The 27401-nt window shown below is 30.3% G+C and overlaps 6 protein-coding genes and 1 pseudogene across 6 annotated transcripts; all 7 read left to right on the forward strand.

Moving 5' to 3' along the window:
- Nucleotides 1-3629: 3629 nt before the first annotated feature.
- Nucleotides 3630-4124, forward strand: LOC148579061 (pathogenesis-related protein 1A-like). The gene has a single exon (XM_088501193.1). It carries the CDS (start codon nt 3630-3632, stop codon nt 4122-4124), a length of 495 nt encoding a protein of 164 aa, XP_088357319.1.
- Nucleotides 4125-6294: 2170 nt separating this feature from the next.
- On the forward strand, nt 6295-6792 carry LOC148579062 (basic form of pathogenesis-related protein 1-like). Its single transcript, XM_088488345.1, has one exon. It carries the CDS (start codon nt 6295-6297, stop codon nt 6790-6792), a length of 498 nt encoding a protein of 165 aa, XP_088344471.1.
- Nucleotides 6793-8470: 1678 nt separating this feature from the next.
- LOC107621693 (pathogenesis-related protein 1-like) lies at nt 8471-8968 on the forward strand. Its single transcript, XM_016323714.3, has one exon. The coding sequence runs from the start codon at nt 8471-8473 to the stop codon at nt 8966-8968; it is 498 nt and encodes a 165-aa protein (XP_016179200.1).
- Nucleotides 8969-12030: 3062 nt separating this feature from the next.
- Nucleotides 12031-12525, forward strand: LOC107620027 (pathogenesis-related protein 1A-like). Its single transcript, XM_016322253.2, has one exon. The coding sequence runs from the start codon at nt 12031-12033 to the stop codon at nt 12523-12525; it is 495 nt and encodes a 164-aa protein (XP_016177739.2).
- A 5065-nt stretch (nt 12526-17590) lies between these two features.
- Nucleotides 17591-18071, forward strand: LOC148579063 (pathogenesis-related protein 1A-like; annotated as a pseudogene).
- Nucleotides 18072-19777: 1706 nt separating this feature from the next.
- Nucleotides 19778-20275, forward strand: LOC107622004 (pathogenesis-related protein 1-like). The gene has a single exon (XM_016323947.3). The coding sequence runs from the start codon at nt 19778-19780 to the stop codon at nt 20273-20275; it is 498 nt and encodes a 165-aa protein (XP_016179433.1).
- A 3796-nt stretch (nt 20276-24071) lies between these two features.
- LOC107620028 (uncharacterized) lies at nt 24072-26313 on the forward strand. The gene is made up of 5 exons (XM_021114410.2): nt 24072-24368; nt 24736-25005; nt 25201-25443; nt 25895-25951; nt 26242-26313. The coding sequence occupies exons 1-5, from the start codon at nt 24072-24074 to the stop codon at nt 26311-26313; spliced, it is 939 nt and encodes a 312-aa protein (XP_020970069.2).
- The last annotated feature ends 1088 nt before the right edge of the window (nt 26314-27401 follow it).

The raw sequence follows: 27401 nt of genomic DNA on the forward strand, positions 1-27401 counted from the left end.
TCGTTTTGAAGATAATGGATGATTCAACTTCAGATTGTCAGCTAAACCAGAGCGAAGTGGATTTTGAATTTGAATCCAATGAAGTTCCTAAAGTGTGGTTTAATTCCAGTTAATAATTGAATCTGAATTTGAATCCAGTTAGTAGTTTATGATTATGTAACTGAATAATGCGTGGATCTTACCTGTGAAATTTGCTGTTCATTTTTTCTTGTATTGAATTGAATCTAATGTACTAGTTATGATGAATTTTCTGCATTTTATATCAGACATTTGGGTATAAATCAGGAACATTTGGGTATATTTTAGGAAAATTTTGGTGTATTTACCGTTTATAACTTTTCATCTCACAGAGGGTGAATTGTGCCTATTAAGGCGTTGTATGCAGAAACTACATCGACGATAATGAAGTCGATGTCAAAGTTTTGGATTTAGTCCCCTTTCCTAAAGTAGTGTGCAGGGAGATGAAGTCCAGTGGCTTAATGGGAGTATCTCCTAACCCGAAGAGAGTGTCAGGGTAAGCTCTTAACTCCTTGTCCAATCCTAAGTTATCAAATGGTGGTTTGAACAGGATGTCCGCTGAGCTTCCTTGGTCCACCAGAGTTCTGTGTAGATGAGCGTTGGCGAGAATCATGGTGATCACTACTAGGTCATCATGCCCAGATACAATACATTGTCCGTCTTCTTTGGTGAAGGAAATGGTTGGAATGTCGAGTCCTTCATTCCCGACTTGGTAAACTTCTTTCAGATGTCTTTTTCGAGATGATTTGGTATCTCCTCCTCCTGCGAAGCCTCCCAATATCATATGAATATGTCGTTTGGGGGTTTGTGGGGGCGGCCTTCTTCGTCTGTGACCTTCATCGTCTCTTTTTTTCTTCCCATGATTGTCCAACATTTCCATGAGATATCTGTCTAACTGACCTTCTCTGGCCAATTTTTCTATCACATTTTTCAGGTCGTAGCAATCATTAGTGGAATGTTCATACAACTTATGGTACTCACAGTATTCATTGCGCCCCCTCCCCTCTCCCCCCCCCCCTTTTTGTTCTTGATTGGTCGCGGGGGAGGTAGCTTTTCAGTATGACAGATTTCCCTGTAAACATCGACCAGGAAAACTCGTAGGGAAGTATAGAAATGATATCTTCTAGGCCTTTCAGACCCGATTTCTTCCTTTTTCTTAGGCTTCCTTTCTTTTTCTTTTGATTGGTTGGGATGCCCTATTCGCCAGTTATGTTCTCGTAACCTGCCATTTTCTTCCATATTGGTGTACTTTTCAGCTCGTTTCTGTACATCAATCAAGGAAGTCGGGTATCTCTTTGAGATGGACTGGGAGAAGGGTCCTTCTTGGAGTCCATTAACGAGACCCATTATTACTGCTTCAGTAGGTAAATCTTAGATTTCCAATAACGCTTTGTTGAACCTCTCCATGTAGTCTCTCAGGGTTCTCCGACCTCCTGTTTTACTCCTAGCAGGCTAGGAGCGTACTTGACCTTGTCTTTTTGAATTGAAAATCGCAAGGAAATTGCGCAAGATCAGAGATCATCGAAGCTGGTTATCGACCTTGGGGGAAGGCCGTCAAACCACTTCATGGCCGCCTTTGTCAGGGTCGTTGGCAAAAGGCTTACAACGAGTGGCATCCGACGTGTCGGCTAAGTACATCCGACTTTTGAAATTACTGAGGTGGTGTTCCGGATCAGTCGTCCCGTCATACAGGTCTATATCAGGGCTCTTAAAATTTCTGGGAACTTTAGCCCTCGTGATATCTTCGATGAATGGGTCCTCTTCTCCTAGCAGGGTGTCTTCTCGATCTCTACGGGAGTCCTTATTTCGGAGGTTGGATTCCAGCCTTGAGAGCTTTTCTTCAAGCTCTCTTCTTCGTTCGATCTCTTTCCTTAGGCTTTGCTCCGCTTCACGCTGTCGTTCTAGCTCTTGTTCTAGTTGCTCGAGTCGACCTTGGTGGCCATACAGTAACCCCATTAACTCAGTAGAGTGAGATTGCCCATCTTTTCCAGGCTGGTGAACCTCGGAGGAGATCCTTTTTTATTCCTGGGTGTTGGAGGGACCTTCGCCCTGCTGTCCTCCTGCTCTTTGTAGGGATATTATTGCCCTATCGTTGTTGACCACGTCTTGTTGTTTTTACTCAGACTCCGATGCGGTGTGTGTGCATCTTCTTGCTGGTCGTCTGCCATTGTCGGTTGATCTTCCAGGTCCCTAGCAACGACGCCAATGTTCCGGGGCTTACCTAGAACCAGATGATTGGGCTCGTTTGTGAGGCCCAAATGTTCAAGTAAGGTGGTCTCCGACTTGCTTTACATCTGGGAACCGCCATCCGAGTTGTGTATGTAAAGAAGGGGGTGGTACTTGTAAAGACACTTCGATCCCTAAATCGGCAAAGGGAGTAAGCAGGTTTAGAATGTATTCGAACTTAACTATACCTGAGTGTGTCAGGGTATTTATAGGAGACGAGTCAATAACCACCGCTGAAGTAGTTCTACTTCTGATGGTGGATAACCGTCCCTTTATCTTAGGGTTGTTGGGATCTCTCTTCTAGAAGTGAGTGAAAAATATAAGGAGGCGGTTACTTACTTTGTATAAGTGTTACTCGTCTTTGTGTGCTGGTTCTGACTTTTTTAAAGAAGTCGGATAGGCGGTGAGCCAATCCTTAAGATTTGGCCTTCTTAACTTAATTTGGATCTAACTTATTACTTGACTTAGAATATGAAAAAAACTTAACGAGACATACATTGTATTATGGATGTAATATTTATAGTTTCAAAGATTTGTTTAATGATGAATGATGAAAATCACCATGTTTATTTACTTGATTAGTCACGCGATAGATGAAGTATTTGACTCTTTGACGATTCTGTGGGTCACATGCCTTAATTTTAACATGAAAGAGCATAGGCTCGTTGGTTTTACTTAATTAAATCTTTGGATAGATGATTTCAATGCTCTAATAATTAATATTGATGACAATGGTACAAATATTCTCTCCTTTGTTCTCAAGTAAATTAAACATATGCATGCATTCGACAAAGTAAATTAAATATATATGCATGCATTCAAATGCATCAATATATATATAAGTGAAGAGGAAGTACAAGTCAATACATGTTTCGTATAATGCATGTAATGGAGTTAATTTTAGATTAAAATTAAAGTATCGGATATTTATTTAAAACGATTCAGATATCAGATGTTTATTATTCTTGGTATTCGGATGGTTATTTTGGATAGTATGGATGTATTGTGTTTGATAAATTAGTAGTATTTTATCCTATATATTCGAACATGTATGATAGCGGATGATTATTTTTTTTTATTTACCCAAAAAATCAGTCCATTATACACATTGTATACTTATTTCATTGATTCTATAAGTGAATTCTACTCTACTCTTTTTAAAATAAAAAATAAATTACTTCTTGTGACATATACATTAATTTTATATATATATATATATTAGCGGTGCTCATTGGTTACCTTCAAGGTGCACATCAAAACAAGCTTTGAAATTGTTGACCCTTGATGCAACATTTAGGCCAATAATTCTCTTATAAATACCAGTCATATACTATACAAATAACACAATGGCCTTTAATTTTTGCAATCAGAGAACAATATTAAAAATGAAGATATTATTAGTGTGGTTAATAATAAGTTTAATGTGTGTACTCCCTTGGTGTTTATCAGCACAAAATTCTCCAGAAGATTATCTTGAAGCTCACAACACAGCACGTGCAAAAGTTGGGATTAAACCACTAAAATGGGACGGGAGACTAGAATCATATGCATACCTGCACCTGAGTCAGAAAACTGAGCATTGCATACCGATTCAATCGGATGGTCCTTATGGTGAGAACACAGTGAGTGGTGTTGCAGCAAGGGGAGCATTAAGAGAGCTTACTGGAGCAGAAGCTGTGAGTGTATGGGTGGCACAGAAACAATACTATGACGAAAAATCTAACTCATGCATTGGAGGTTACTGTCATCACTATCTGCAGGTTGTTTGGCGTGACACTACTCATGTAGGTTGCGCTAGGGTCCAATGCGACAATGGAGCCTACATGGTTTCTTGTAACTATAGCCCTCCAGGAAATTTGCTTGATCAACGACCCTACTAATTAATAAGTACCAATATCTTATGGACTATGGAGTAATAATAATCTGCTATATATATTCTGGGGCTTTAATTATTAGTGCAAATATACAAGAATTCAGGTATAAGTTTGTGAGCCCGTGTTAGTGTTGTCGAGGAATCTTTTCATGTAATATTTCTGTGTTTCGCTTCATGCGTTTAAAAGGTTAAAAATGCCTGCATTTAATTAATACTATTTTTTTTAATTAGAAAGTTAAAAACAGCATGACTCTTTTAAGTAGGGGTGGCAATATGTATTTTATCCGTGCGTATTCAACTTGACCCACCCGATCGGATAGGGTTCTCAACCCAATTCGTAATGGGTAGATTTTCGTGCGGGTCGGGTAGGGTGCGGGTTGAATCTCAACCCTATTTGACCAACTCGCACCATATATATATATATATATATATATATATATATATATATAAAAATATGTTTTAAGTGGATGTTGAATCAAAAACCTCTTACTAAATATAAAAGATCCTTAGCTACTTAAAAAATATCATTAATTGATAATTTAATACTTTTTTTTTTACATAAAAGTCAGTTTTATTTTAAATTATTATGAAGTTATATAATAATTTTGCATCTTTTTTGTAACCCGCGGATAGGATCGAATACCCGCGGGTTGAGAACGGATAGGGTTAGAATTTGGATATTCTCAACCCACAGATAGGATAATGTTAAATTTATATAAAAATCTCAACCCACAGATAGGGTTAGGATTGAGTTCAAACCGTATCTTATTCTACCCTACCATTGTCACCCTTACTTTTAAAAAAGGAGCAAAAGGACTAAGACCATAATTCACATATCAAATTTATAAGACAAGCAATAACACAAAAATAATCCAAATCATAATTCTAACCAGTCTACAAAAATAAATCTCTTATGTATATATTTAAAAGTTTTTTAAACCATAAAAAAATAATGTTTGCACTAAATTAGTACTATTTTGTTTGAGAATATTAGAAATATAATAAATATTTATATATCTTTTTTATTAATTTAAAATTTTGATAAAAAATAATATTATAATAAAAAATTCAAAAAATTTTAAATAAATAATTATATTTTTAATATAATTTCTCATATAAAATCTCTTTTTGGTTTATTTATGCAATTTTTTTATATGAATTTTTCTAATGATGAATAATGAAAAGGTGGCTACTCCAATGAAGATTTTATAATTGTCATCATACTAAGATATTTTATTTTGATCATTAGATAATAAATTGTAGGACTTAATTTTTATTTAAAGTAAAAATGTTACCTTTATTCAAAATATTACTAAACAAATAAATTATACTTTTTAAACAAAAATTATCATAAAAAAATATTTTTAACATCTTTATAGAAATAGTTGCCTAATGAAAATCACTATAGGTTATTTAGTGAACCAAGCCCAAGTCCGTTAGTTTTACTTGATTGCTCACCATAAATGAAGTATTTGAGACTCTAATTCGGTGGGTCACATCATGCTTTAATTTCAATGTGAAAGGGCAGAGGCTCATTGGTTTTACTTAAATAATTAGATCTTTGGATATATCATTTCAATGGTCTGATAATTAATTAATATTAATGATAATGGCACAAATATTCTCTCTTTTTGTCCTCAAGTAAATTAAACATATGCCTGCATTCAAGTGTGTTACTATATCTATTATATTTCGTATATACTAAAATTAACTATTAAAATTATTTATAAATAAAAAATATATATTAAAATATAAATATACATTAAAAATAAATTAAATTATATATATATTTATATATAAATATATTAATAATTAAAATTAATTTTAGTATATATATGAAAAAATTTAGAGATCAGTAATTTTTGTGTTTTTTGATTAGTATTTAATCATCAAAATAAAAGTGAGTAATCTCTTATCATTAGATGTAATCTCACATCATTAACATTATTGATGACCAATTAATGGTTACAAAACACTAAAATTGCTGGTCCCTAACATTTCTATATATATATAAGCGATGCTCCCTGGTTACGTTCAAGGTGCACATCAAACAAGCTTTGAAATTGTTGTCCCTTGATGCAACGTTTAGGCCAATAATTCTCTTATAAATACCAATCATATACTAGACAAATAACACAATCGTCTTTAATTTTTGCAATCAGAGAACAATATTAAAAATGAAGATATTATTATTAGTGTGGCTAATAATAAGTTTAATAGGTGTACTTCCTTGGTGTTTATCAGCTCAAAATTCTCCAATAGATTATCTTAAAGCTCACAACACTGCACGTGCAAAAGTTAGGGTTAAACCACTGAAATGGGACAAGAGACTAGAATTATATGCAAACCTGCACTTGGATAAGCAAATTAAGCATTGCTTGCCGATTCGATCAAATGGTCCTTTCGGTGAGAACATGGCGAGTGGTGTTATAGCAACGGGACCATTAAGAGAGCTTACTGGAGCACAAGCTGTGAACGTATGGGTGGCACAGAAACAATACTATGACAAAAAATCTAACTCATGCATTGGGGGTAGTTGTCGTCACTATATGCAGGTTGTTGGGGGTGGCACTACTCATGTTGGTTGCGCTAGGGTCCAATGCAACAATGGAGCCTACATGGTTTCTTGTAACTATAACCCTCCAGAAAATTTTCCTCGTCAACGATCATACTAATTAGTGAATTCTACCTGATCTTCTCTAAATTAGAGAATAAATTATTCTTACGACATATCTTTTTATTATTAAATAAAATAAAATGAATTGACTTGTCATAATTAATTTTAACTTTTAATATAACTTAAATTTTATTAATTTAATTAATTCATTATGATGTAATTTTGCTTTACAAATTATAAAAATTATTAAAAAAAGTTTAATTTTGTAATGTTTTATTTTTTTTCAAATTAACATTTATTAATCAATTTCAATCACAAAATATAAAAAATCTCGAAAGATAAATAATAAATGAAAAAAATTTAAGAGCAAACAAAATTTAAAATTTTCAAAATCTTTTCTCTTTTGTTTTCTTAAATTTTTTTGAAAAAAAATAAATAAAACTTCTCTAATGATTTTTAACTATAGTATAATTTTTTTAATCTAACCTAAATTTTATTGAACTAATCAACTAATTATGATATAATTTTTTTACAAATTATAAAAATAATTAGAGAAGTTCTATTTTATATTTTATTATTTTTTTTAAAAAAAAATTAAAAAAGCAAGAGAGAGAAAATTTTAAATTTTTGTGTCTCTTAATTTTTTCATTTATTCTTTGTCTTTTGAGATTTTTTTTATTTTGCGATTGAAATTATTAATAAATATATAATTTGAGAAAAAATAAAAAATTATAAAATTAATTTTTTTAATAATTTTTATAATTTGCAAAAAAGAGTTACATCATGATTAATTAATTAAATTAATAAAATTTAGGTTAGATTAAAATTAAAGTTAATCATGATAAGTCAATTAATTTTATTTCAGTTAATAATAAAAAGATATGTCACAAAGAGTAATTTATCTTCTAATTTAAAAAAAATTAAATAATATTAACCTACTAATTAATAAATACCAACATCTTATGGTCTATGGAGTAATATATATTGTGAGGCTTTAATTATTAGTGCGAATATGTAAGGATTTGGGTATAAGTTGTGAGCCCGTGTTAGTGTTGTTTTTCATGTAATATTTCTATGTGTTTCGTTGCACGCGTTTATGTTCAAGATATAATCATTAATGTTACCGTCTTATCAATTTAAATTTTTGGAATAAATACATTGGTGACATAAAAGAATGTTAGTATGCAACTCAATAATGTGTTATCACAAACAGAATCTTTATATATAGTTTCAAAGACTTGTTGAGTCATAGCTTTTGCAAAAATGTTAATTTGACATCGATAATGAAATATTAAAAGTGGCTCAAAATTTATTTTCTACATATTTAGTCATCCTATAATTTTACACAAATTGCTTCATCTTCGAACTGCTAGATAGAAACTCAGCCTACTAGCTTCTTAATTAATTATGATGTTAATCTTTTTCTCCTATATTTAGGATACTACTTAACAAGACATGCATTGTCATATGATAGAATCGTTTTTGTTGAATCGTGATTTTAATTTATAACAAAGTTAATTCAACCGTGTAACAAAATATTGAAAACAAAACATCCATTACTTGTTTTCATTGTTATGGATCCGATAATCTTTTGAAACAACTACAACAACTTACTTTTCCAAGTAAAGATTGATTCTTATAAATACCTCGCTATAACCTTAACAATTCTCATCAAACACATTAATTAATACATACATTACAAACAAACTAAAAAAATCACATTTTCACAAGACAATATGAAAACATGCAAGATTTTATTTTCTCCTATCACTGTCTTAGGTTCATTATTATGCATTATGGGTTATGTATATGCTCATGATTCACCAAAAGACTATGTTGATGCACACAATGTAGCAAGATCAGAAGTGGGAGAACCAAGTTTGATTTGGGACGATTCTGTTGCAGCATATGCACAAAACTATGCCAATCAACGCCGAAAGGATTGCCAGCTGATCCATTCACATGGCCCTTATGGGGAGAACCTTGCATGGAGTAGCAGTAATGATTTTTCAGGTGTAGATGGTGTGAAATTATGGGTAGACGAAAAGGCATACTTTGATTACATGTCAAACTCATGTGCTGATAATCAAATGTGTGGTCATTATACTCAAGTGGTTTGGAAAAACACATTGCGCGTTGGTTGTGCCAAAGTGATTTGCGACAATAATGGAGGCACTTTCATTACTTGCAACTATGATCCTCCTGGCAATTACATTGGACAGAGACCTTACTAAATAAAAATAAATATGTACTTTTTTATTTATAATATATATTATGTCGCTTATTTAATCATGGGTGGAGGGAGGAGTATTACTCATTATTATATAATAGATCATTTGATTGTGATTACTCCCCTTTTCCTATTTAGCTACTTTGTGCTCTTGCTTCTTATATTATTAATGTTAAGGTTTAATTATTTCTCCATCTCTATAATTTTATCGAATTTTTAATTAAGTTTTTATATTCTTTTAATTAAATTTTATACCATATCAAATTTTATAAGTATGTTCCTATCGTAATAAAAACGTTAAAATTAAATAGAATATTTTGTTAAAATATACAAAATATTCAGCCAAGTATTTGACATATTCGTTTTGTTTAATAAAATATTCTGTTAATTTCAGTATTTTTGTCATGATAGTTAAAAATTTAATTATAAAATCTGATATAGTATAAAAACTCAATCGAAAAAAAATATAAAAATTTAATAAAATTATAGAAATCAACAGAATAATTATATTAAATCTAATATTAATTATGCTAAATATATATACTAAAATTAGCCATTAAAATTAACTATTAATATGAAATATATATTGAAATATAAATACATATTAATTATGCTAACAATGAATGTATGGTGGTACAAAACACTCCAATTCAATCTAATCCACATATGTGAATGTAATTAATCCCTAAAGGCTAAATATTAAAAATCCTTTCAACTTTTAAAGCCATTTTTTATATTAGATCAGGTTCAATGTGAATTCATGTCAAAATCAACATTTTTAATCTAGGTACATCTATTTTCAAGAAATTAACTTTTTTCCAGTTCTCAATCATTCTTCAAAATTAACCAACACCAATATCAAATCATATACAATATCAACCCAATTTAACAGCATATCGCTTACAAAATCAAATCATTTTCATAACCAATAGGCATGCCATTCTAAACAACTAAAAATCACATCCACAACAACTTGAACTAGGAAAAATAACCAAAGTCTATATTCTAAACCTCCATTCCAAAAATTCAAAATTTAGCCAATTTTAGCATAAACTTAGTGATCATACATGAAGAATTTGGTGCTTACCTTTAACAATGGGCATCCAAAAATTAGCCTATTCGGAGTGGTGTCTGTCTTTGACATGTAACAAATGGCATATTTTTCGCATAAGTATTTTGGGGCAACACCATCTGTTACATCCGCAGGTTGCAGTGAACTTGAACTTGCATATCCAGCTATCAGTTCCTGTTGTCCGCCGGCTTCGCCTCTGCCTCGTCTCGTGTTTGAGGAGCATGCATCACTGGCCATCAATCTGATTAACATTAAACACCACCATGAACAACTATTATCAACTATTGCATTCAAAATTGAAACAATCTGCTTCGATCAATGGTGATTAAAGAAAGTGAATAATAGAACAAATCACGCAAAATTGATTGTGAAAATCGACAACAAAAAGAAACGAATCAGCTATAAGAAGAAGCAGTAGGTCTTACAATGATTTTTCGAGAGGGTTTTCCACGTGGGTCGACGGAACCGTTCTCGGCAAGGGGATGAGTTACGTTCTTCGACGGTTTCGGAAATACTTCACTCCGCCTGTGAGTCACAGAAAAGGATACCCGCGTAACCCTAGACGAAGAAGCAGTAGGCAGGGTCTTCGACGGAGTTCGGAAAAATCTGTCACTAACGATGAGTCACCGAAGAAATCAGAGGAATGAGGTAGAAGAAGAGGCTGTTGACATTAAAGCGGTATTTGGGGGAAGATTTTGCGAGTGGGTCGCCGGAAAAATCAAACGCTTCAACTACAGGAACGGTTGGAGGAGCAGCGAGGTACAAGAGGAAGCTCTGGACATTACACGGGTATTTGGAGAAGGTTTTGCAAGTGGATCGCTGAAAAAATCAAATCCGTCACCTATAGGAAGGGTAGAGGAAGCAGTGAGGTAGTAGAAGAAGAAGCAATGGACATTACAGGGGTATTTGGGGAAGGTTTTGCGAGCGGGTCGCCGAAAAAATCACACTCATCACCTATAGGAAGGGTAGAGAAGAAGGAGCAGTGGACAGTAGGGGAGAAGAAGCAGTGAGATTGAAGAAGAAGCAGTTCCTTCGAAGTGTATTTTGAGAGGTAGAAGAAGAAGAAGCTTGAGACATTCAAATGGTATTTGGGGAAGATTTTGATTTCTTTGGTATTTGGGGGATTTGTAAAATCAATTATTTGCACATTGCACCCATTTATATTACAGTACAAATACGTTATGTGGTATAATGTAAATAATATAAAATACAATGTAGTGTGAACACATTTATTGAAGGAATTAATGAGAGGTTGAAAATTTTTTTTATCAATGACTGAGATGATGACACATATGCAAGGATAAATTACCCATAAAAATAGCATGGGTTTGAAAGAAATCACACATATATATATATATATTTTCAAAAGACTTTAGTTATGATGACGTTAATTTTTTCAACTATATTTAGGATAAAACTTAACAAGACATACATTGTATTATGAATGGAATATTTGTAGTTTCAAAGATTTACTTAATGAAGAATGATGAAAATCACCACAGGTTTAATTACATGATTGGTCACGAGATAGATGAAATATTTGACTCTTTGACAATTTGGTGGTCACATGCCTTAATTTTAATATGAAAGAGCAGAGGCACGTTGGTTTTACTTAATTAAATCTTTGGATAGATAATTTCACTGCTCTAATCATTAATCTTAATAATAATGGTACAAATGTTCTCTCCTTTGTTTTCAAGCAAATTAAATATATGTTTGCGTTCAAGTGCATCAAATGATGGTAACTACATTAGTATTTATTTATAGAAAACAAATCCTTTTCCACGAAGAACAAAAATTCTTTTTCTTTATATATATATATATATTAGCGGTGCTCCCTGGTTACCTTCAGGGTGCACATCAAAATCAGCTTTGAAATTGTTGACCTTTGATGCAACATTTAGGCAAATAATTTTCTTATAAATACCAGTCATATAATATATATAAATAACACAATCGCGTCTAATTTTTGCAATCAGAGAACAATATTAAAAATGAAGATATTATTAGTGTGGCTAATAATAAGTTTAATGTGTGTACTCCCTTGGTGTTTATCAGCACAAAATTCTCCAGAAGATTATCTTGAAGCTCACAACACAGCACGTGCAAAAGTTAAGGTTAAACCACTAAAATGGGACTGGAGACTAGAATCATATGCATACCTACACCTGAGTCAGAAAACTGAACATTGCATACCGATTCAATCGGATGGTCCTTATGGTGAGAACACAGAGAGTGGTGTTACAGCAACGGGAGCATTCAGAAAGCTTACTGGAGCACAAGCTGTGGGCGTATGGGTGGCACAGAAACAATACTATGACGAAAAATCCAACTCATGCATTGGCGGTTACTGTCGTCACTATATGCAGGTTGTTTGGCGTGACACTACTCATATAGGTTGCGCTAGGGTCCAATGCGAAGTTGGAGCCTACATGGTTTCCTGTAACTATAGCCCTCCAGGAAATTTGCTTGATCAACGACCCTACTAATTAATAAGTACCAATATCTTATGGACTATGGAGTAATAATAATCAAAAAAGTATAGGTAGGTAATGAAAATACTAAACAATATGAATAATAGATATATAGGATGTTTATTTTACTAGATGTGCGGATGATTATTCTAATATTAAGTTTTAAATGGATAATTTGAAGGTGTAGTGTGTTTTAATTTTATCGGTGATTGTTCATATTATTCAAAAAAGTTATTAATTACCTAGCATTATCCATAATAATATACTGTATATATTCAGGGGCTTTAATTATTAGTGCAAATATACAAGAATTCAGGTATAAGTTTGTGAGCCCGTGTTAGTGTTGTCCGTGAGGAATCTTTTCATGTAATATTTCTATGGGGTAAAGTACTAAATTGGTCTCCTAGGTTTGGACGTAATTCTGTTTTGGTCCTTAAGGTTTAAAGTGTTCTATTTGAATCTAAAACGTTTTCATTTAGCATCAATTTAGTCCCACAGTGAGGTCAAAATTAAATAATTAACAAAATATCCTACATAACAACAGTTCAAGAACAAAATCGATAATCTGGAGAACAAGTACAAGCTCTAGAGGTACAAAATCAACCATTGATGCATCAATACATTTATTTATCATTTTCTTTAGTTTTATAGAAAATATTTTATTTATATTATAAAAAATAATAAATAAATGTATTGATGTATCAATGGTTGATTTTGTACCTCTAGAGCTTGTACTTGTTCTCCAGATTATCGATTTTGTTCTTGAACTGTTGTTATGTAGGATATTTTGTTAATTATTTAATTTTGACCTCACTGTGGGACTAAATTGATGCTAAATGAAAACGTTTTGGATTCAAATAGAACACTTTAAACCTTAAGGACCAAAACAGAATTACGCCCAAACCTAGGGGACCAATTTAGTACTTTACCCTATTTCTATGTTTCGCTGGATGCGTTTAAAAGGTTAAGAATGCCTGCATTTAATTAAGGCAACTACTTCCATGAAGATGCCAAAAACATCTTCTCATGATGATCCTTATTTAAAAAGTGTAACTTATTTGTTTAGTAACACTTTGAATAAAGATAACGCTTTTACTTTAAATAAAAATCAAATCCTACAATCTATCATCCAATGGTCAAAATAAAATATCTTCACATGATGACAATCATACAATCTTTATTGGAGTAACTACCTTTAATTAATACTATTTTCTTTAGAAAGTTAAAAATATCATGACTCTTTTAAGAAAGGAGCAAAAGGACTAAGACCATAATTCACATATCAAATTTATAAGGCAAGCAATAACACAAAAATAATCCAAATCATAATTCTAACTAAGTCTACAAAAATAAATCTCTTATGTATATATTTAAAAATTTTTTAAACCATACAAAAAAATGTTTGCACTAAATTAGTACTATTTTGTTTTAGAATATTAGAAATATAATAAATATTTATATATATATTTTTTATTAATTTAAAATTTTGATAAAAATAATATTATAATAAAAAATTCAAAAAATTTTAAATAAATAATTATATTTTTAATATATTTTCTTGTATAAAATCTCTTTTTGGTTTATTTATGCAAATTTTTTATATGACTTTTTCTAACTATGAATAATGAAAATTACTATAGGTTATTTAGGTAGTGTTTGGTTGATGTCCATGTTTCAATGAGACATGGACACGGTGACACATGTCTGCTGTTTGGTTTGGTGAGACACAGAATTTTGATGGACACGAGAGGACACGGATGGACACGGAAACACTAAATTTGTGTACTTCCAATTTGATGAGACACTGAGACAACTTGTGGGACACTAATTTTTTACTCTTTTATCCTTATTCAATTTTTAAATTTTCAAAATTTGTCCTCTTATCTCTTCAAATATTTCTTTTTTTACTTCCTCTTTTAGATTTTACAACCAAATTTGTTCTCCCGTTTTTTTCAAAAAAAAATTATACATTTAATTTTTTATTTATTTAAATTTTAATTAATCTTTGATAAATTTTAGGCTTTGGTTTTCTATTTTTTTTCAAAAAAAATTGTATATTTAATATTTGAATGATAATTTGAGATGATATTAGAAGAAAAAATATGAAAAGAAATAAAAATTTAAAGGTAATGACATGTAGCGTTTGAAGTGATAGGTGTGCAGTGGTGTTGATAAAATTGTGGTTAAATGAAGGATAATTCAGTCTTTTTCAAATATTTGTGTTTTGTTCATTATTTTTATCAAACATAATACATAAACACAAATATTTTATGTTTATGTCTTTAATATCTGTGTCTTTATGTCTATATCTCATCTTATACATTAACCAAACGAAACTTTAGTGAACAAGTCCAAGTCCGTTAGTTTTACTTGATTGCTCACCATAAATGAAGTATTTGAGACTCTGATTGGGTGGGTCGTCACAGCATGCCTTCAATGTGAAAGGACAGAGCCTCATTGGTTTTACTTAAATAATTAGATCTTTTTGGATATATCATTTCAATGCTCTCATAATTAATTAGGGAGATTCAGTGATACTGTCTACCAAAATCACTATGGGATGTAGTCTGTGGCATGATCTTAAAGTAACGCATGTAATAGCAATTGAGATAGAGTAAGAAATTGAAAGTATGACTGTGTTCTCATGCATTGATACAGAAAGTAAAATTGAAAAGGAGAAAGAGATTTGAAACGTGAAAGATGAAAATAGTGAAAGGATGAAACGTGGAAGTGGAAGTGAAAGCGAAAAGGTAAAATTAAATCTTATTCATTGAAATTGTAACTACAGTATTTAATAATAAAGTAATACAATATATATAGTGAAGTACCAATATAAACTAGTTAATCCTTTATATTTATTCATATCTCTCCTCAAATTTAGTAGTGGGTTGAAGAACCACTCTAAATTTATCTTAAAATTTGTGAAATAGAAATGATGAGAAGGGTTTGGCATGGTTGGCTAAAAGGAGTGTGTGTAATAAAGTACTATTACGGCTTTTTTTTTTTTCGTTTTTGCATTTTTGATGCGTTTAATTAAGTGTTAATAAAAATTTGTTAAAACATATACGAATTTTTATATGATTGATAGTGAGAATTTATTGATAGGTAGATGGATATATCATAAATGGCACACTATAACTAATAAGAGATATTTTGTAATATAATTAATATATAACACGGTAATTAAAAATTCTAAATTTAAAATTTAAATGAAATATTAACAAATATTTTAATTGGATGGTTGGATTAAGAAAAGATTCAAAATAATATTATTAAAATACGTTAGTATAACCGTTTTAAGATATTAGTAATTGCATGTTTAAATAATATTAATATCTCATTCAATTTAAATAATAACAAAATATATTAATTTTTATTTTTTAAATCTGTTCAAATCAAATTATTAATATCTTTTGATTATTTTGACAAATTATATTTGTATGCCTATAAAAAATATATTTTTATATTTTTAAATATTTATATCTCGTTTATAGTGTAAATAGCATATCACGAGTGTACCTATTTTATTTACTTAAAATTTATGTCTTATCTTATTTACACTGTAAATAAAATATACTCATAATTAATTCATTTACATTGTAAACGAAATAACTAATAAAATATAAATTCGTAAATTATATCTAAATTATCTATACCAGTAACTAAAATGTTTAAATTATTTATTTAAAAGAATCCGTTATTAATTTTTCATTACTACTTTATAATTATAAATTATTAATTCAATATTCATGTCACCAAATAATGGATTTATTTATTTAAATTTTTGTACTAATTGACTGTAAAGTAAATAACATTTAATCGACAACTAATCATACTGAATAAAAATAAATAAAAAATAATAATTTTTTCTTTTACGAGATGTCTAAATAACACTTTTTTCTCTAATCATTTTTATTTATTATGATTAGTTGTCAATTGAATATTATCTACTTTACGGTCAATTAGTACAAAATTTAAATAAATCAATCAATTATTTGGTGACATGAATATTGAATTAATAATTTGTAATTATAAAGTAGTAATAAAAAATTAATAACGAATTCTTTTAAATAAATAATTTAAACGTTTTAGTTACTGATATAGATAATTTGGATATAATTTATAAATTTATATCCTATTATTTATTTCGTTTACAATGTAAATGAATTAGTTATGAATATATTTTGTTTACAAGACATAAATTTTAAGTTGTAAACGAGACATGAGTATTTAAAAATATAAAAATATATTTTTTATAGACATACATACAAATATAATTTGTTAAAATAATAAAAAAATATTAATAATTTAATTTAGACTAATTAAAAAATTTAATATATTTTATTATTATTTAAATTGAATGAGATATTAATATTATTTGAACATATGGTTACTAATGTCTTAAAACGGTTACACTAACGTATTTTAATAATATTATTTTAAATTTTTTCTTAATCCAACTATCCAATTAAAATATTTGTTAATATTTCATTCAAATTTTAAATTTAGAATTTTTAATTACCGTGTTATATATTAATTATATTGCAAAATATCTCTTATTAATTATAGTGTGCCATAACCAACGCAAGTTGGCACAGATGGATGAGGGTCTGTGTCTCTTAACCATCTCTTTCGAGATTCAATACTCACTGGAGGATGAGAATGGAGCATGCTACATACAGAATGGCACAAATATTCTCTTTTTTGTCCTCAAGTAAATTAAATATATGCATCCATTCAAGTGTATTACTATATTAATTATTTTATGTATATACTAAAATTAATTACTAAAATTATTTATAAGTATAAAATATATATTAAAATATAAATACACATTAAAAATAAATTAAATCACACATATATTTATACATAAATATATTAATAATTTATTTTAAAAGTAATTTTAATATATATATATATATACTCCCTGGTTACCTTCCAGGTGCACATCAGACAAGCTTTGAAATTGTTGTCCCTTGATGTAATATTTAGGCCAATAATTATCTTATAAATACCAATCATATACTAGACAAATAACACAATCGCCTTTAATTTTTGCAATCAGAGAACAATATTAAAAATGAAGATATTATTATTAGTGTGGCTAATAATAAGTTTAATGGGTGTACTCCCTTGGTGTTTATCAGCTCAAAATTCTCCAATAAATTATCTTAAAACTCACAACACAGCGCATGTAAAAGTTAGGGTTAAACCACTGAAATGGGACAAGAGACTAGAATTATATGCATAGCTGCACTTGGGTAAGCAAATTAAGCATTGCATGCCGATTCGATCAAATGGTCCTTTTGGTGAGAACATGGCGAGTGGTGTTATAGCAACGGGACGATTAAGAGAGTTTACTGGAGCACAAGCTGTGAACGCATGGATGGCACAGAAACAATACTCATGAATTGGGGGTATTTGTCGTCACTATATGCAGGTTGTTTGGGGGTGACGCTACTCATGTTGATTGCGCTAGGGTCCAATGCAGCAATGGAGCCTACATAGTTTCTTGTAACTATAACCCTCCAGAAAATTTTCCTGGTAAACGACCATACTAATTAGGTGAATTATATTCGATCCTCTCTAAATTAGAGGATAAATTATCCTTAAAATATGTCTTCTTATTATTAAATAAAATTAAATAAATTGACTTATCATGATTAATTTTAATTTTTAATCTAACTTAAATTTTGTTAATTTAATTAATTCATCATGATATAACTTTGTTTTACAAATTATAAAAATTATTTAAAAAAGTTTAATTTTTTATTTTTTTCAAATTATATATTTATTGATCAATTTCAATCACAACATATAAAAAATCTCAAAAAATCTCAAAAAACAAAGAATAAATAAAAAAAATCAAGAGGCACATAAAATTTAAAATTTTCAAAATTTTCTCTCTTTTGCTTTCTTAAAGTTTTTGAAAAAAAATATAAAATAAAATTTTAATTTTCTAATGATTTTTAACTATAATATAATTTTTTTTAATTTTACCTAAATTTTGTTAACCTAATCAACTAATTATGATATAATTTTTTTACAAATTATAAAAATAATTAGAGAAATTCTATTTTATATTTTATTATTTTTTTTTTAAAATTTAAGAAAGCAAGAGAGAGCAAATTTAAAAAATTTAAAATTTTTGTGCTTCTTGAATTTTTTTATTTATTCTTTGTCTTTTGAGATTTTTTATTTTGCGATTGAAATTGATTAATAAATGTATAATTTAAAAAAAATAAAAAATTATAAAATTAATTTTTTAATAATTTTTATAATTTGCAAAAAAAAAGTTACATTATGATTAATTAATTAAATTAATAAAATTTAGATTAGATTAAAGTTAAAGTTAATTATGATAAGTCAATTAATTTTATTTCAATTAATAATAAGAAGATATATCACAAAAAATAATTTATCTTCTAATTTAAAAAGAGTTGGATAATATTTATCTACTAATTAATAAGTACCAATATCTTATGGTCTATGCTGGAGTAATATATATTGTGAGGCTTTAATTATTAGTGCAAATATGTAAGGATTTGGGTATAAGTTGTGAGCCCGTGTTGTTCGTGGAAATTTTTTCATGTAATCTTTCTTATATGTTTTGTTGGACACGTTTATGTTAGAGATATAATAATTAATATTACCGTCTTATCAATTTAATTTTTTAGAATAAGTACTTTGGTGACATATAAGAATGTTAATTTGCAACTCAATAATATGTTATCACGAATAGAATCTTTATATATAGTTTCAAAGACTTGTTGAGTCGTCATAGCTTTTGCAAAAATGTTAATTTGACATCGATAATAAAATATTAAAAGAGGCTCAAAAATTATTTTCTACACTTTTAGTCATCCTATAATTTTACAAAAATTGCTTCATCTTCGAACTGCTACATAGAAACTCAGCCTAGCTTCTCTTCTTAATTAATTATGATGTTAATCTTTTTCTTCTATACTTAGGATACTACTTAACAAGACATGCGTTATCATATGATAGAATCGTTTTTGTTGAATCATGATTTTAATTTATAACAAAGTTAATTCAACCGTGTAACAAAATATTGAAAACAAATCATCCATTACTTGTTTTCATTGTTATGGATCCGGTAATCTTTTGAAACAACTACAACAACTTACTTTTCCAAGTAAAGATTGATTCTTATAAATACCTCGCTATAACCTTAACAATTCTCATCAAACACATTAATACATACATTACAAACAAACAAACAAAAATCACAATTGCATAAGAGAACATGAAAACATGCAAGATTTCATTTTCTCCTATCACTATCTTAGGTTCATTATTATGCATTATGGGTTATGTATATGCTCATGATTCACCAAAAGACTATGTTGATGCACACAATGTAGCAAGATCAGAAGTGGGAGAACCAAGTTTGATTTGGGACGATTCTGTTGCAGCATATGCACAAAACTATGCCAATCAACGGCGAAAAGATTGCCAGCTGATCCATTCACATGGCCCTTATGGAGAGAACCTTGCATGGAGTAGCAGTAATGATTTTTCAGGTGTAGATGGTGTGAAATTATGGGTAGACGAAAAGGCATACTTTGATTACATGTCAAACTCATGTGCTGATAATCAAATGTGTGGTCATTATACTCAAGTGGTTTGGAAAAACACATTGCGCGTTGGTTGTGCCAAAGTGATTTGCGACAATAATGGAGGCACTTTCATTACTTGCAACTATGATCCTCCTGGCAATTACATTGGGCAGAGACCTTATTAAATAAAAATAAATATGTACTTTTTTATTTATAATATATATTATGTCGCTTATTTAATCATGGGTGGAGGGAGAAGTATTAATCATTATATAACATTTGATTGTGATTACTCCCCTTTTCCTATTTAGCTACTTTAATTTGTGCTGCTGCTTCTTATCTTTAATCTATAATCTATAAATATATAATAATTAACTAGTCAAACAGTAAAATAACATACTATTTGGTACTGTTAGATAGTTTCTAAGAAAGTGATGGGTGTTCCCAAACCTTTCTAGCTGAATGAAGGATGTAGTGTTGTTTTGCACAATGATTCTTCACGCAATGAAAAGGTAATTGAGCATACTGCAATAATTTGAACGGGATCGATGGCAAATTTTGGGCGCAATTCTTCAAAAATTTTTAAATTTCAATCCTTTTTCAAATTTTGAGCACACTATTTATGGCTTTCTCTCTCCTTTATCCACAAAAATAAGAATCACTCTAATCCCTTCGACATTCTTTCTCTTTTTCTCTCTTCTCTAATTGTCCTCCTCATTTTTATCTTCATCTCAGCATTCGGAAATTGTGTTCCAAGTCACGAGAGACGGCTGGGCATTCGCTCATCAAAATAGAGCTAGAAGTTGCAAATGTCATCGCCTATGGGGCGCAGATGAAGCCTTTCTTTGTCACCACTGGTCAGCTGTGAAAGGAGCAGAAGCTAGCCAGAAAATCTGCAAGGTTCATTGTCAGCATTGGCACTTAAAGAGATAAAAGAGCCCCATTAAAGAGCTCATCAATAATGTCCACTCCTCCTCTTCCTCTTTCTCTCACCAACGGTAGCCTTATTTTTTCTTGAACTAATAGCTTACATTTATGGCCTCAAGGAGTGATTAATTGAAAACAGAGTCTTACATCTTGCTAAAATTATGGTAATTTTTTTTATTTTTTAAGACTTTTACATTTTCTTAACAGTGTTCATTTACATGTATTCTTATTAAACTATGTATTTATGTTCTTATTAAGATTCATGTTTTGCTGTTCTAGCAACAAACAAAGCACATAACAGAGTTTGAGGAAATATGAATTTGGGGATCATTGGAATCTTGGAATCGAGGACCGTGCGAAGCCTCAGGTGTACAATGAAGAGCACGAGAACAAGGATCTTCAAAACCTTTTGCCGCAGCAAGAAACAAAAATTGAAGAACTAGCTATCGAAAAAATGGAACGGCGATGGAATCTGCTTCACGTCACGTGCCTAAAAGCAGGAAAAGATTCTTTCTTGCTTCTTCTTCGTCCATATGCACACTGTTTCTGTTGTTATTTATCTATTCTAAAGTGGGGTGTTACTACTATATTATATGTCAAAATCTGTCCCTAGACTTGAGTTTCAAGTGTGCCATTTAAGTTTGTTGGCATAACATCGTCATTAAAATTAATCCTTTAAAATTTTATTGAACTGAACTTTGCAGATCTTTTTTTTTTAATCATCGGAAATGAGTGTAGGATATCTAGCTGAATATAATAACTTGTGTTTACCTGAATATAAGTATATTCATTATGAAACTGTTGTTTTCTTGAGACACCCACAAAATTGCACACTCAAACATGGAGCTTCATTATTACCATGTCAGATGATGGAGGCGGGTGAGTCATCACAAAGCTAGGATTTGTTTGGTGAATTCTGAGGTAAGTGCAAACTCAATTAATTGTATAGTTACGTCATTCAATCGTTTTGTTTTAATTTTGAAACATCCTAATCGTTTCATATTTTTATAAATGTGATTGACATGAAGGGTAGCTTGAGACAGGTAGAAAATGAAATTGTTGTTTTGGGGCCAAGATCTCACAATGATATAGGGTTTAATTCTATTCTTCTCTTTTTTGTCCAATGTTGCTTTTGTTAACGATGTCGTTGTTATTATTATTAGCATTGTAAATGTGTGAAGCAATCCTTTTATGTGTTAGCTATTAGGAGTAGTAACCATATGAATAAAGAATTTAAAATGGCTTTTAAGAATTCTTTTATTTGTTGTGTATTTATCTGATTTGTAGAATTGTATTACACAGAGGCAGGAGCGCAGGTACATATAAGTAAAGGGGGGCAATGGCCCCCCAAAATTTTAGTTTTTATTTTAAAAAAAAAATTAGTCTGGTCCCCCTTTCTTTATTTCCCAGCCCTTCCCCCTCTTTTTGTTCTATCTTTTCCAACCTCCTTTTAATTTCTACAAAAAAATCCAGCCCAATAGCCCATTCCCTATCCTTTTTTTATTTCCCAACCCCTATCCCTTTTTTTTATTTCCCAACGTCAGTTTCCCCATCCCCTTTTTTTATTTCCCAGCATACAACCAGTCTCTTCCTCTCTCTCTTCTCGCTTTGGCTTTCCAAAATTTTAGATAACAACTTTTCCTATTCTTCTTCTTCTTTATCTCTTTAATCTTCTTATCTTTTACAGTTTTACCTCTTTGACTCTTATTTTTTTTGTTTTTTGCAGATTAAAAAAAAAGATAATAGTTTAACAAGTGATTTTTCACTCTTCTTTCTCAAAAAAGGTTCTATTTTTATTCTTTTTTATATATTTAGTTATTTACTTAATTAGTTAATTTATTATTATTTGTTAATTAAGTTTATGTTATTATATGTTAGTTTGTATATTTAGTTTTTTTTATTAGTTAACTATTTAATTACAATTTTATATTATTTATACTGGGATGTTAGTATTATTGTTCTGAATTTTAATATTTTATTTTAAATTGAAATATAATTTTTATATTTTATAAAGATTTAGACTGTAATTTACACTTTTTGCTAAATATATTTTTAATTATAGGAACTTATTTGGCCATTTGAATTATGAGTAAGTTCAAAATCATTGATACATTTTTAAAAAAAAAAGATCAAGAGAATGAAGATGCTTCTACTATTACTACTCCAATACTTGAGGGGTCATCAAATTTCATTACTTCAAGTTCTTCATTGAATAGCTCAAAGCGTCCACGACTTCTTCCAAATCAACTAGATGTTTTTCGTTTGGAAAGAGATCCTGGAATGCGACCAATGATTTGGAAGTTTCCTCCAAATAAAAGAGATGAAATCCGTCGGACTTATATTAAAGTTGGGCCAAATCAACCAATTCTTGATAATTATCTATTTTCTGGTGATAAAAGTAATCGTCGCTTTCAAGCTTCATGGTTTAAATTGTTCCCATCTTGGTTAGAATATTCTATAGAAGATGATGCTATATATTATTTTCCGTGCTTTCTTTTTGCTAAGGAACCTTCAATCAATACGGATTCAAATGCTTTTATTGAGAATGGTTTCAGGAATTGGAAGAAAGTAAATAGTGGAAAAGAATGTGCTCTTTTGAATCACATTGGCAAAGGTCCTAACTCATTCCATCATAAGGCGCTGAAATCATGTGATGATTTGATGAAACAATCACAACATATTGACAGACTTCTTCATAAGCAAACATCAGAAGAGATTGAAAAGAATCGAATTCGACTAGGAGCATCTATAGATTGCATTAGATGGTTGACATTTCAAGGTTGTGCATACAGAGGACATGATGAAAGCCAAAGTTCAAGCAACAGAGGTAACTTTTTGGAAATGTTGAAATTTTTGGGATCTTACAATGAAAGAGTGAAAAAAAATGTTTTGGAAAATGCTCCAAAAAATGCTAAGTATACTTCAAATGATGTCCAAAAAAAATTCTACATATTCTTGCTACTAAGGTGAGAAATTCAATTAGAGAAGAGATTGGAGATGCTAAATTTTGTATTATTGTTGATGAAGCTAGAGATGAATCTAAAAAGGAGCAAAATGGCCATTGTTTTGAGATTTGTTACTCTAGATGGTTTTGTTAAAGAGAGATTCTTTGATGTTGTGCATGTCACTGATACTTGTGCAACAACTTTAAAAAAAGAATTGATTTCTGTCCTTTCTCATTATAATCTCCAAGTTGAAAATATTAGGGGTCAAGGGTATGATGGTGCTAGCAACATACGGGATGAGTGGAATGGTTTGCAAGCTTTGTTTCTTAAAGATTCTCCACAAGCATACTATGTGCATTGTTTTGCTCATAGGTTACAATTAGCATTGGTGGCAGCTTCAAGAGAGGTACTTCAAATTCATGAATTTTTTACCCAATTAAACTCTATTGTCACTATTGTTAGTGCTTCTTCAAAAAGACATGATCAATTACAAGAAGCTCAAACAAATGAAAATGCAAACTTGGTTGCTCAAAATGAATTAGAAACAGGCAAATGTGCGAATCAAATAAGCACTTTACAAAGAGTTGGGGATACTCGATGGAGCTCTCACTTTAATTCTATTTGCAGTTTGGTAAAAATGTTTACTGCTACCAATATTGTTCTCAATAATATCATTGAAGACGGGACAACTTATGCACAAAGAGGTGAGGCTTATGGTGTTAGTAAAATATTATTGTTATTTGAATTTGTTTTCACTTTGCACTTGATGAAAGAGATTATGGAAATCACTAATGTTCTTTGCCAAGCACTGCAACAACAATCTCAAGATTCTTAATGCAATGCATATTGTTTCTACATCAAAGTTACTTCTTCAACAATTAAGAGATGGTGGATGGTGCAATTTTCTTGCAAATGTTAAAGATTTTTGTGAAAAACATGAAATTGAAGTCCCTAATATGAGTGCACAATATGTTTTTGGAAGAGGTCGATCTCGTCAACCAAGTGTGACAGTTGAGCATCATTATCGAATAGATGTATTCTTGGTAACAATTGACTCTCAAATACAAGAGTTGAATAGTAGATTTAATGAGCAAACAATAGAGCTTTTGACTTTGAGTTGTGCTTTGGATCCTAAGGACAATTTCAAATCATTTAATATTGAAGAAATTAGCAAGTTAGCAGTGAAGTTTTATCCCCTTGACTTTTCTTCTAATGAGCTAAATATTTTGAAATCTTAGTTGCAACATTATCAGCATGATATACCAAATCATTTGAAAGGCATTGGTACACTTTCTGAATTGTGCAACAAGTTGCAAGAAACGGGAAAATCAAGAACTTATCACATGGTTGATAGATTAATACGTCTTGTTTTGACTCTACCAGTGTCTATAGCAACAACAGAAAGAGCTTTTTCAGCAATAAAAATTGTTAAGACAAGACTCCAAAGTAAGATGGCTGATGAATTTCTTGCAGACAATTTGGTCATCTATATAGAAAAAGAATTAGCAGCTATTTTTGACACAAATTCAATTATAGATGATTTTGAAAATAGAAAAAAACGTCGAATAGCCTTTTCATGATACAAAACTGTAAGTAGTAATTTTTATATATTATTGTCTTACTTTGATTGAGATTATATATATATATATTTTAATTTTATCAATAGAAATAGTAATATAAAATATAACACTGCCCCCCCCCCCCTAAATAGTTAGCCTAGCTCCGCCCCTGCACAGAGGTGAACCAAATTTCATTTTTGAGTTATTTGTGAACAAAGTTTGTGAAGCAAAGAGTGAAGAAGCTTGAAATATTCTTTCGTTAAAATCCCATCCCAACTTCTTAGTTCTACCAAAAGTGTCCCTTTTTTTATTATTTTCACTTTCTTTCCATAGTTTGCTATATCATACTAATAACATTTGTTAATTTTTGTAGAAGAAACTGTTGGACTTCATTTCTAAGTTTTTGGTACCCATTAGCATATTTGAATATGTAAGTAGTCATAGGAACTTCGGCAAATCTAATATAGTTATATGAATTTTTTTAGATAATATTTATATTTTATTGGATGGTTAGGAGAAAATATCTAGGTGTTAGTTACAACTTTTTCATGTGATTTAATGAGGTCAAAGTTCCTTTTTTCTGCATTTATTTATTTACATTTTGTTTCAAGTAGAGGTTTTCTTTCTTGGAAAAAATAAAAAGAATGTGAGTGACTTTGGTATGTGATGCAATGATATGTGTTGTTAACGTACACCGGGTGGTTGGTTGCACAAATACAGGAGGATGATTTAGGGCGAAGAATTGGAGAAGCTAATAAGAAGGAGTTTGGAGTGACTGACAGATTGGAGTAGGGGCAGGTTGTTGTTGTTGATTTAGGCGTTGGAAGAGATCAGAGATGAAAAAATAAGTGGATATGTAGAACGTGTTGATGAGGTTAAGTCCTTTCCAAGATTTTTCTAACCGTAAATGCAAACCAAAAAGTAGAATAACGATCCCTTGCGTTAGGATCTAAAAAAGGCATTCCTTTTTCAAATAAAAAAATTTCTGCAACAAAAAGAGTAAGTTAAGTTGAAGAAGATATGGTAACTTTTCAACGACGAATATTTAAAAGAAAAGGTTGCTAAGTCTATCTTTAATTACTTAATACTTTAAATTAGTAACTATTTTTTTTGTATGTTATATTAATATTAAGTAATATCTATTGATGCAGCACTTTAATGGCTTCAGAAGTTAGATGATGTATTCAGTTTTAAGTTCTCTTTGATAGTTTTAAGTTCTACTAATATTTTGTTGACTTTTGCAGAACTGTTGCATGTGTTTCGTGAGCATCTTGGATATGTAGTTAATTGTAGGACTTCCTCAGATTTGATCTAATTATGTTAGCAAACTAATAAGAACTAAGAGTAAACCTAAATCAACTTGCCTTCATTGACACTTCATGGATTTAGAAAGCACCAAGAATGCACGTAAAAGACCAAAGTGGATGGAATAATGATGAAATAGAACAACTTGAGATACAAATGTCCCAAATCAGGTTAGATACAAATGTCTGTCTATCCTATATTTGGGTTAAAAACTTGAAATACCAATATGATTTTCTAACTTGCTTTAATGACTCTGTAGCTCATTATTTAATGTGAAATAGTTCATGTCAATTTACATAGAGAGAAAGAGATGTATACGACAAGTTTGGTCACACCTATCAGAATAGAGAACAGAATAATGAATATATAGGTAATCTTTGATTTTTGCTCTTATCTGGATTTGGTGGTTTATGGAAGGACTTAAAGCCAAGATCTATCTAACTGATTTCACCTCCAGGGATTTACACTCGACTTAAAGCTAAGATCAAAGGTGTACTTGTGTTGTAGTTTAATGACAAGACTATTTTATGTTTTATTATCTGGCAAGGGTTTACACTACTGACACAATTTTAAAG

The sequence above is a fragment of the Arachis ipaensis genome, chromosome B10, assembly GCF_059453495.1.
Source record: "Arachis ipaensis isolate K30076 ecotype BB chromosome B10, ASM5945349v1, whole genome shotgun sequence".
In the NCBI taxonomy this organism is placed as follows: domain Eukaryota; kingdom Viridiplantae; phylum Streptophyta; class Magnoliopsida; order Fabales; family Fabaceae; genus Arachis; species Arachis ipaensis.